The sequence below is a fragment of the Ctenocephalides felis genome, unplaced genomic scaffold (genome assembly GCF_003426905.1).
Source record: "Ctenocephalides felis isolate EL2017-DRISC unplaced genomic scaffold, ASM342690v1 CF-g0.4_SCAFFOLD_01492, whole genome shotgun sequence".
NCBI lineage: Eukaryota > Metazoa > Arthropoda > Insecta > Siphonaptera > Pulicidae > Ctenocephalides > Ctenocephalides felis.
In genome coordinates this window covers 47,644,756-47,657,583 of record NW_020537646.1, presented here as the reverse complement: position 1 = coordinate 47,657,583, position 12,828 = coordinate 47,644,756, and the positions used below count along the sequence as shown (strand labels likewise).

General features: G+C 30.7%; 1 protein-coding gene across 1 annotated transcript; it reads left to right on the top strand.

Annotated features, from left to right (window-relative positions):
* Positions 1–1,067: 1,067 nt before the first annotated feature.
* On the top strand, positions 1,068–1,511 carry LOC113371318 (histone-lysine N-methyltransferase SETMAR-like). The gene has a single exon (XM_026611951.1). The coding sequence runs from the start codon at positions 1,068–1,070 to the stop codon at positions 1,443–1,445; it is 378 nt and encodes a 125-aa protein (XP_026467736.1). The 3' UTR covers positions 1,446–1,511.
* Positions 1,512–12,828: the final 11,317 nt, after the last annotated feature.

Sequence of the window (12,828 nt, the reverse complement as noted above, 5' to 3'; positions counted from 1 at the left end):
TTTTTGCAATGTTTGCGCAGGTATGTTCTTCCAGGACTCGTTAAGGCAATTCCACAGGGCAGCAAGGCTGATTGGATGCAAATCCTTCACGCGGCATTTAAGCTCGTCCCACAACAGCTCTATTGGATTAAGATCCGGCGATTGTGCAGGCCACTCAAAAAACCACTTCTGCGAGCAGTAAATAAACAAAAGAGATTGCAATTTGCCAAAACCCACTTAAATTGGACCATCAATCAATGGAAATCAGTTTTATGGACGGATGAGTCAAAATTCGAACTTTTCGGAAGTCATCGACGTAGGAAGGGTAATGAAAGACTCAATTCTAAGTGTATTTCGACAAAGGTAAAGCACGGTGGTGGTTCAGTGATGGCTTGGGGTTGTTTTGGATTCAATGAAGTCGGATCGCTTGTCAAAATACATGGAACTTTAAAGAAAGAACAGTATCATAGCATACTTGAGCGCCACGCCATTCCATCTGGTTACAATTTAATTGGTCCAAAATTTATTTTTCAACAAGATAATGACCCTAAACACACTTCCCGACTCTGTGCCAATTATTTGAAGCGAAAACAAGATGAAAAAATAGTTCAAATAATGGATCTTAATCCAATAGAACTGTAGTGCATTTGTCTGACTGATTTGCTTCCAAGCAGCATCCCTGCCCTGTGGAATTGCCTTAACGAGTCCTGGAAGAACATACCTGCGCAAACATTGCAAAAACTCGTCGAAAGATTACCAAAAATATGCGCTGCAGTGATCAAAACAAAGGGTGGTCATATTCAGGAAAATCGACTGCAGTGACATTTTAACATTTTCATTACTAATTAGTCTACTATTTCTCACTAATTGGTTACAAATCAGTCACTAAATATTAGGGGGACCGGAAAGTAATGTCGTTTCTGCGCATGCCAATACTTGATTGTCATTTGTCAGCTCATTGTTTGGTTCAGAGGCGTACCAAAGACATTGTGAAACATAGTGATTTCTTTTTGAATTACAATTTTTTTTTTTGTAATTTTGGGTAAAATGGCAGCCAAATACCAGAAGAGGTACACATCCGGCATTGCATGCTCTTTGAGTTTCGCAAGGGAAATAACGCAACAGTTGCTACCAAAAACATTTGCGATGTTTATCCAAATGCACTGGACATTTGTAAATGCCAAAGGTGGTTTTCCAAGTTCAAATCGGGTAATTTTGATCTTTCCGACTCGTATCGATCAGGAAGACCATCAGCGTTAGACAACGACGTGTTAAGGGCGGAAGTGGAAGCAAATCCGTGTCAGACGATCGAGGAATTGTCAAACAGTCTCAACCAACCTTGGTCGACCATCCAAGAACATTTGAAGCAGATTGGGAAAGTAAGCAGAGCAGGTGTTTGGGTCCCGCATAATCTGTCCGAACAGAATAAGGCTAACCGATCAATCACATGCAACAGAAAAAATTAATGAATTGGGGTGGGAGGTGCTGCCTCATCCACCATATTCGCCCGATGTTGCACCATCGGATTTCCACTTATTCCGAGGGCTGCAACACTTTTTAAGTGGCAAAACATTTGCAAATTTGGATGATATCCAAAATGCCATCTCTAGATATTTTGCCGAAAAAACCAATGAATTTTTATCGATCAGGGATTGAAAATTTACTCACTGGATGGCAAAAGGTTATTGACAATGATGGGGAATACATCATTGATTAAAAATAAAGACTCGTTAAAAATGTATGTGTTTGTAGTTTAGCGTAAGAAAACGACATTACTTTCCGGTCCCCCTAATATTAATACTACGTAGAATGTACAAAACCAACTTTAATAAAATTATTTTTATATGAAAAATATAGCTAAAAACTAAGAAAATGAGATTTTTTTCAAGAAACTTTTGGCCTGTACTGTATATATATATATATACACTAGCTGACCCGACAGACGTTGTACTGTACCCACGTCTACAGTTTTTCAATATTTTATACTAATATTTACTGCTTAGTTAAAAATAATAATTACTGTTTTTTGAATTACTATTTACACCAATATGTGAGTGACGTTGAATGTAGAACTGTTTCAAATAAAATTATTGTTCTCAATTCCCACTGTTAATACTTTAATTATTCATTTAACAAAAAATGTTCAATAAAATTGTATATTAAAAATTATACACTGCGATTTATAGAACAAATTTATTTCCAATAGCTCAATTTATTTTATTGAATTTAAGGGTTATATAGTTTTTTTAGTCATACCTGTAGATGTGGATGGATAAATGAATGATTTTTTTTATTCGCGACTAAAACATTGATTTTCCAAATTTATCAAACTTAAAGTGATCGTCTTCCTTTTTGATTTATGGTCATAGCATAAGATACTCGTGTTGAAATTTGAAATCTTTTAAAAAGTACAACAAATTCAGAAAGAATTAATATATAGCATTCGCGGCGAAGGTGCAATATCACCTTTTATTTTTCTATCCAAAATAATTGCTTCAATAATGTTGCCTATAATTTTTATGATTTCGTACCATATTTTAACTGGCTTTTAGTAATTTTAATATCTAAATTACATTTTTTTCTCTAATAAATCAATATACATTATTGCTTAAGTTTATATTTGAAGTGAATTAATTTGTCAAATCCTGTTCACATGTGCTCTATTCAACTTACGATCAACAAAATTATTGCTCTGTGAATGTGATGAATGAGAAAGAAGGATGGCATGATCTAATAAGTTGATGATAGATGCAATCTTAGTCGATTTGGGGAGATAGGAATAGTAGTTTAAATAACGTCCAGACAAAGTGTATTTTTGATACCAACCTGTAGTGATGGAGCCGTTATTTATAAAAATGGTAATATCTAAAAAATTAATGGAGTTGTTATGTTGAGTCTCTACAGTTAAACAAAGGTGTGTGTTGAAATTATTAAAAGAAACGTTTGTAAAAAAGAGGTACATAAGATAAAATATTAAGAGTAGAGTTCTCTAGGAACTGCATACAAAGTTCAGCAAGTGGGGCACTCAAACTGGAACCCATTGGAGTGCCAAATTTTTGTTTAAAGAAGGAGTCGTTGAACAAAAAATAAGTATTGGAAATAATGAATTTAATACATTTTAGGAACCAAGAAAAATTGAAATCTGTGTGTTTGCTGATATCAACCAATTTATAGTCTATGGCAGAGAGAATAAGGTCAGGTGAAATGTTAGTGAAGAGGGAAACAACATCTAAACTTACAAAGGAAAAATCAGATGGTACATTGAGGGAGTTAAGTTTAGGAATGAGTTAGAAAGAATTTGCTAAAATGTTTAAAACATTGGGTGGGATGTCTAAATCAGAAATGTTTTTCACCCATTTATTGATGATATCACGGTTTATATTTAATTTGGATTCGTTTGCCTTTTTCGAATAAAGAGTATTGAATTTTTTTATGTAGGATTTTTTTTGACATATTAAAAGAATTATTGAATCTAGAGTTTTCGAAATCTAAAAAATTATTAATGTCAATGTGATTATTTATAGTGGAAAATAAGGTTGGATGTTATAGTTTAAAGATTTATTTTTGTTATCAATAGAGGTAATGCAATGTTTGATTTCTAGATTCAGCAACATAAAAGAAAAGGTAAGCTTTTTATTTTTAAAATAATTGGAATTAAGATGATTAAAGTTCGTTAGTTTGAAATCAAAGGATTTTGGTAGAAGTCTTTCTTTACGACAACGAAGTAAGAAAGTTCTTTTGTTGGTGACAATAGCCAGTTTTGAGAAAAGATTTGAAATAGTTTTAAATAATATGAGTTTGGTAGGTCCATAGCAATGGAAAATGTACTCGAAGAAAGATGAGAAAGAGTAAGGAATGTATTGTGTAAAATTATTATGAAAATAATTGTTGTAACGGTAAATTGACGAATTATTGAAATTATTATAATTCTGTGTGTAAGTTGGATATTGATAAGAGGAACGAATATTATGTCTTACCTTATTTGTATGGAGAGCATTATTTACATGTAAAGTAGTGAAATTATAATTATTTTGAAAATTCATGTTGTTAAATATTAGAAAACACTTGTAAAAGTTCTTGAAAAAGATCAAAATCTTGGATTTGTAACTTCAGTGTAGTATTGGTTCTGAGTGTCCTAACAAGAAAGTCTTGAAAAGCAATGTCTTGAGAATGACAAAAAATCTTGAATATCTTATGTTGAAATTGTCCAATTTTTCAGCCCTTGGATTATATAAAGCGAGAGGTTTTCTTCAGATGGTGAAATATATGGTAAAATTATTTCTTGGGCATCCATCCAGTAATTAAAAACAGTTTTATTGAAGGAAAATGTTTTTATTTAGAGAACATACGTTTCGGGTCTTGATTTGACCCATCTTCAGTGCTATAATTAAATATTTCAGGGTTACAATTGAAAACAATATAAAAAATACATAATTACATACAAAAATAAATAAAAACGTGTAAAAAACATAAATCTAACCAATTTAATAAATTAGTTTTAAAACAAATATATATTGTGAAAGAATATATGAAAAGTATATATGAAAAACAACCATAAAATAAACAAATGTAAAGAAACTCACCATACAAATAAATTTGAAAAAAAAAATAAAACACACGAAATTGCACGAAAAAATAAATATGAAACAAAAAATTGATAAAACGTCGAGTTAGGAAAATTTTTTAAAAAATTGTAAAATTAAAATAAATAATATATTTTATTATAAAAAAGCTTATTCCAAACGAACATGTTGTCAGCTTGGAGCATGTACTACGTGTGTGTACGAGAGTAAAATGTGTGCGTACGTATTTGCGGAAAATAGTGGAAACTGTATCGTCATTGGATGAGAGAACGGGATAGAGAGAATTTTAGTGGTTTCATATTACGAAGATTTTCTCAGCGATCATGCGCAGTAGGAACATAGAGAAAATATGGCATGTGGAAACAATCCATAATCAACCGTTAAACATAATATGTGGATAAAAATGAAAATGTAGAAACATAATAAAACCATGGTAGACAATGTAAAAATGAAAAAATATGTGATGAGAATCTTTCACAATATATATTTGTTTTAAAACTAATTTATTAAATTTTTTGTCTGTAATTATGTATTTTTTATATTGTTTTCAATTGTAACCCTGAAATATTTAATTATAGCACTGAAGATGGGTCAAATCAAGACCCGAAACGTATGTTCTCTGAATAAAAACATTTTCCTTCAATAAAACTGCCATATATATATATATATATATATATATATATATATATATATAATGTGTGTGTGTGTATTATCAGAATATATTTGCAGTTAAACTTACATATTCCGAACACAAATCTTCACTTTCTTTCAACCTTTTACAGTCAATATGTATTTTCATTTTAATAACATGATATTTATTACAATTTTACAAATATAATTAGAGATATAATGGAATAGAGAATATAAAATCAAAATTATTATTAATAATTTTAATATCATATTTAGTGAAGGGATATATAGTTTTTATGTATTCTTTTCTACGCAATGCATAAACACACTTCTAGCAATACTCTTAATATTTATTTAACTATGCTTTTGGCAATACCGGCATGCTTAAATCGAAATAAATTTCAAATATAATAAAATATAACTTCCGGTGACTCTAAATAAAACAGCTGCAATAAATATAAAATTTATTCAATTTTTTTTTTTTTTTATCTTTTATAATAGCGTTGTAATTGCATTATCATTATATATTTGATTGTTTGTGAGTTCAAGGTAGACATTCTACATTAGAACATTCGGATATTATTGTAGGTTTATTAATATGATTCAGTTTAATTTTGCCATTAATATAATTAAAATGCGTTTGCCCAAAAATATCTGCCCTTACTAGCAATTTAGAAAAAACATAATTTTTTGATACATTAAATACAGCTTCCACCCCTGCACTGGGCGATGGTATACTGCTATATCCAAATTTTGTTCTTGATACACCTGACCATAGTGGCAATATATTAACATGTTTTAATAGTCGCCTAGTTGAGGATAATAATGTGCATTTACGCCAAGGCCAAAGACATTTTTAATTTTACTATTTACAATGGAAGAAATATTCTGACCCCATGCTTTCCAGTACCCACTGCCAGTTTCTTCGAAATCTAAATTAAAATGTATAAATAATTATTGTAATTGTATTATATATATATATATATATATACATATATACATAATAAGTTATTTTAAAAATGAGTACCTTCATCAATCATATCTTCCCTTTGTATTGAAATCATTGTATAATTATGTAATTCAATTTTTTCCTGCGGCACAGTTTGAATAACTTTTTTTTTCATTTCACAATGTGTTTTGGAACCATTTTTATTAAAGCCTTCAATTTCGCTTCTGCATGTAATCAATATAATTGAAAGAATCGTAAATTTGTAGCAAATCGACATGTGTCGGCATATTCTACAAATGTATTGTAATTGGTGAATACCCTCACGCAAGTTGCCGAAAGTGCTTGCAACTGATCACAGACAATTTCCTTCGAAATAAAAACTCCAGATCACACAAATTCCTTTAGGCGTGTCGGTATGGCTACCATATGATGCGCTTCTGATAACATTTGAGCCACTGGAAATGTTCCACTATCGGTGATAACTACACATTGATATAAAAAAAAAATATTTTTAGTCAGTTGTCCATCGAAACTGTTTATTTTCTCTACAACTCCCCCGGTTGCATCGATTATTAAACAAAGGTTGTTTTTTTGTTATAATTTTTATGTAATTGTTTATGGAAATTCGTAAAGCCATGAACAAAAAAATTGATTTAATCCAATATTGAGTATTGAGTTTTTATATTTGCTAAGTTGCATATATTCTAGGGATCTAATGGGATCTTTGAATGCATGCAATTTCCTTTTGGACTTGTATTTCGCTTGTTTCATTACATGACTTGAATACAAGTTTGGAAATTTCATACCATCATTTTGTATTATCTTATTAGGCTTCTCAATTTCAAGGATTCTGGAGCTTTTATTGTTAATACAAAGTTCGTTTCCTATTTGTTCACGTTCAGAACCTTTTAATTGTCGAGTACCACAATGAATTTTATCACCAAATGCTAGATTACAAAACATTTTGATTCCAAATTTTCTGATATCTACGAGCTCTCCCTTAATTATCGATCCACATTTACAAAAACCTTCAAATACAATGTTTTCTACAAAAGTATTGATTCTATGTTTTCGAAATTAAAAGAACGACTAATATTTTCATATCACTAGTTAAAGAAAGTTTTGATTCTTTTCTTATTACTAATAAATCAAACTAAATCATTTGCACTAATTTTTATTTGTATAGTTTTACTATCATATCCACTATCAGTCGACACTTCACTCAAATTCGAGTCTTCGCTATCAGAATCTCTTGCAAATTGCGTTTTAATTTTAAGTGTATTATGCCTTGGATACATTTCCCGAAATAAATTCTTATTATTTTTATATATGAATGAGTTGTGTTTTTATTTACATTAACTTCGTTTGCTATTTTATCCCGCAGTTTATCATTTTTGGATATAATTTTATTGAAAAATAAATATTGTTTATATATTTGCACCACACGTAGAATTGTTTCATAATTAGAATTTCTTGGTCTTCCGCGATCATTGGCTACGACAATCGCGGACTCTCCCGATTGATTAAATGTCATATGTCATATATTGTATTTTAATAATATAATGGCAATTGTGATGGCTGATAATTTTGTTCGGTAATGATCGCTCAGACATGTGACGTCACATACGCGTCTATGTTTGAGCACTTTTTACAACGGAAAACATATGAGGACTAGCAGTCCATGTAGTGTAATATCTACGCCGTCCATCCATCATGAGGTCACATGCATACTTTGTTTTCATAATTTCATGCACTGAAATAATTTTGTATCTTAAAAAGACTTAAATCTTTATTTCTCAGAAATGCAATTCTGAGAAATAAATGAGTTTATAAATAAATAAAATAATGATAATACATGCCTTAAATAGAATTAAAAATAACTCCAAATAGAAACATTTCGATTCTGTGTAATTATTTACATGGTGTGCATGTTTTTTGCACCGCTGAGGGCGTAGCATTATTTTTAGTGTTTAAACTGTCAATATAAGTCTAACAACAGAAAACGATGGCAAATACAAGTTGTAAGTTTTGTAATAAAGAGTTAAATCCAACAAGTAATTCCAGATTAGTATTGCTTTCAAATTTACCAAAGTCATGTCCAAGGAACCTGATAGTACCCGTTCTTTACAAATATGAATGCATTTCAAAATATAATTTCATCAGTAAATCGGAGTTGAAAATCCAATATCAGAATGAAGAAACAGGTTTAATCCAAATTCTAAATAAAATATACTTGGGCAATAAACTTGTCCAAATTAAAATAATTAATTGGTAATAAATATGGATTCCTCTCGCTTCGGGAGGCCTCGCAAGGACCTCACAATTGATCATTAAATTTGAACAGCGCGCCAGACGTTGGGTCCCCGATGTTATGCCATCTCGCGGATCATAACTCAATATGCCTGTTTCGCATTAGGTAATTAGGTCGGAGGGCATACAACCCTTTTTTCTTTTTTGAACAGAAATCGAAATAAGCTAGGTGTAAGTGGCGTATTGCTTCAAGGCAATTGCAAAAAATTCCAATATATGTGAATAATCGGCTTAAGGGGTTAGGGGTACTTGCAGGCACGAAAAAATGAGTGTTTTCAGTATTTTTTTTTGTTATTAAACGATGTTTTTCTACAAAAATATTAATACAGCATTATTATACAATGTTTTGACTTGATGTAACAAAAATTTCAGGAAAAAAAAATCAATATTCCCAAAGTTATAGCCGTTTTTGTTGACCCTGTTTCGAAAAACGGTCCTGGCGGTGACTATCATAACTCCTTAGAGATTCATCTAAAATCAATCAAATTAAAAAAATAGTTGTATGAATAGTTAATCATGGGCCGGATCGAAGGTTTTCTTTTTTTGCAAAAATTAACAAAATGGCAGCATCAGAAAGAAAAAATCTAGATTTTTGGGTAAAAAATCAACAGTTAATTGGTCTTAAAAAATTCAAATTTTTGAAAAAATAAAAATCCTTCGATCAGGCACGAGTTTATTATGTATTCTAAAAGCTGTATGAGTTTCATTAAAATTTACTAAGTGGCTTTCGAGTTACAGTGGTCACCGTTTCAAAAAACATAGTTTTGAGAAAAACGCGTTTAAAGTTTCACATCGGATTTACGTACAGAAATTTGAATTATTGAATTACTTAAACCGAGTCATCTATATCTGGGCCATATAATAGTTTATCACTCATTGTGCAATTTTCCAAATTTTCATTTGCTGTTGCCTACAAAGCATTCTGGTCTCCCGAATGCTCTCGTTGGCGCGCTGATCTGCCACTTTCACACGTGTGTCATCCAATTTTTCAGCATACCAATGGGAATTATACCCACAATTAGGTTCTAGGGTATCCATAATCAATAATAATAATTATGTATATGCATTCAGCAATTTGTACGATAGTAAAACTAGTATTCTCGGTTTCTAGGTATATTTTTTACACTAGTTGGTTGAAGCTTTTAATTTTTTCTGATTATGGATTTAATCTTGAACTACACATCTTGAAAGTAAATTATCATTGCTGAGATCGTCGTAAATCGGTTTGAAAGCGTTTAAAACATCAGGATGTGAGGGAAATAATCTTGAGTATAAGTATCGAGCTCTCCACTTGCGTCAACGCGCTGGTAAGAGTCCAATAACTCAAAAATTAATCATCGGATCAACTTGAAATTTTCAGAGAATATTTTCAAGATGTTACCCTTAATGAAAATGCAAAAAAATAAAAATCGATTTTTCAAAAATCCCAAGTACCCCTTGATAAAACGGAAATTAGATTTAGCAAATTGAGACGTTAAAAATTTTGAATCGGCCTGTTAATAAAAACTTTAAAAAGTTTTTATAATTATCTTTTTGTAGGTCTGTAATATTTCAATATGTTTGTCGAGACTATATATATATATATATATATATATATATATATATATATATATATATATATATATAAGATTTTATCAATATTTTCAACATATTTTTTCACGAATTAATTACGATTAAAGGACAGAGAGTTTTGCACTTATGTGATAATTATAAAGAAATGGCTCGACTGATAAACGCAAAACCCTCCCAAATTTCACTAAATGATTCATAAATTTTAGAAATCGTGGAACCGTTGCTTAGAAAACGTTAGGTAAAAGTCTATAAACACACTTATTTTTTAACATTACGAATTTTTATATTTCCTTAACGTTTCAAATCATTCTGAATCGTTTGCTATATGCTTTTATAGTTGTTGCGTAATTGAGTAATAATAGTGAAAATTCCATTTGTTTTGTTTAAATATATATGCGGTGTTATAAATAATTAATATTGACAATCCAAATTCTCTAAACTTGAGTAATAATAGTGGAAATTTCATGTGTTCTGTATAATTAATGTTGTTTGAGTGTGTAATAAATAATTAATATCGACCAACCAAAAGACCTAAACATTATTATATCATACTTGAAAAAAATAAATTTACATTTTTATCAGTTTAGTTTTTTACCTAAGAGTTATAATTTGAGTATATATGGCGCCAAAAAAAGTATTCAAAAGTGTTAGATTTATTTCAAAGAGGCAGTTTCAAAGGCGTGTGATGTACTATGTAAAGGCTAATATCCAGGCAACAGCTATTACCGATTCTGCAAATCTACAGGAAAGTTGCACAATTGTTGCCAGGTGTGATTGTTGGTGATTGCTCTCAAGATTTCGAAGATGCTGGTCTTCAAAATTTTCTCATAAAATGGGTTTTATCACACCATATTCAACACAATGCTCTTTCAGCTCTCTAAAAAAGCTCTTTCAGCTCTCAGAAAAAGCATAAATGCTATTCAGATTTCCCTCTTGATAGTAAAAACTCAAAGATCATCGCAAAGTAGAATTGTTACACCTGGTGAGTATATTCAGTTTGGTTTGGGCAATGGTATTAAAGAAAGTATAAATAAAAAAAAATTGAAAGCAATAATAAAAATTTAGCATTATAGGTTGATGGTTTGTCTATATCAAAATCATCCAGAACTGTTCTATGACCAATATTAGGTTCTGTAATACCATCAAGATTTGTATTTATTATTGGTATATATATTGTGGCATAGAAAAACCAAAAAATGCAGATAATTACTTGAAAGATTTTATTGATGAAGCAGTTGTTTTGTGTAGAGAGGGACTAATTTATAAAGAAAAACATTACAACTGTTTCATTAAATACTTTGTATGTGATGCAACAGCAAAATCTTTTATTTTTCAAGTAAAAGGTCATAATAAAGGGTATAATAGCTGCACCAAATGTATAACTGAAGATGATTATGTAAAAAATAGAGTTTGCTTTCCAAGATTGGATGCCCGTAAGAAAACCGATGAACTTTTTTCCGATGGAAAGTATAGTGATTTCCAAGTGAACTCTTCTGGAACTCTTCAGGTTAATGGAAATTCATAACATAGGCTTCGTTTCTAATGTACCTTTGGATTACATGCATCTGGTTTGCATAGGTGTTATGGGCAAAATGCTTGACATGTGGGTCAGTGGTAATTTCAGGCACAGATTGAGTAATACATGCATCACAAAAATTTCAGATAGTTTAAGGGGCATAAGAAATTGCATTCCTGTTGATTTTTGTAGGAGACCTCGATCTCTGAGATACCTCAGTTCCTGGAAAGCTGGAACAAAATATAGGCAGTTTCTATTATACACTGGTCCATTTGTCCTCAAACACTTAGTGTCAACTGATATTTACACCAGTTTATGTAGCCATCAGAATTTTATGCTCACAAAATTTACCTCTGCTTTTGGATTACAGCGAATCACTGTTCAAATATTTTATTCAAGGTTTTGAAACTATTTATGGAGTGCATCTCATCTCACATAATATTCATAATTTAATTCATTTAACTGATGATGTATGAAGATTTGGTCCATTGGATATGTTTAGTGCTATTAAGTTCGAGAACTATATGCAAACTTTGAAAAAATATCTCAGAAAACCGGAAAGGCCATTACAACAAATATCTCGTAGATATCATGAATTTCAAGCATACCACTTAGAACAAAAATATCACAACAATGAATGTCATAATGAAGTGACTCCATGTTTTTCAACTGTTCATTTTCTTTAATTAATAATTAATGGCTCCATCATTTATATCAGCAATATTGCCCGTTTAAATGGAGAAGCAGTTGTTATAGGTCAGCAGTTTAAAAGTATGGAAGATGCCTATACTTTACCGTGTCCTTCTTCATTAATTGGTATATATAAGGGTTCAAATCTTTCAAACTTTCAAGTTTGGCCTATAAACAATATAAAAAATAAAATATTTATTGTATCTGACACAAAAACACGGACATACAATGTTTGCATGTCCGCTACTTCATTTAAACGAACAGTAATTTAGATTATTGTTACTCATTTGTATTTTTGTTCTTTTTTTCTTTTTCTGTTGTTGTTTGCATTTTCATTACACTTTTCATTTCGAGCCTAAATTTGAATTTAGCCTCAGCTTGTTTATAATATAGTCCGATGAGCGGCGCTAGTGTTCAACTATAGCGTCACGTGTTTTTGTTTGTAGACGCTTAGTAGGTTAAGTTTATATTTTCATTTCTTCCTTGATACGCGCTTGAGAAGTTATAGTTACAATACGACGAGTTAACAATGAATTGTAAGTTCATTGTCATATGTATAATACACCAATTACTGTGTATTATACATATGACTAAATCTT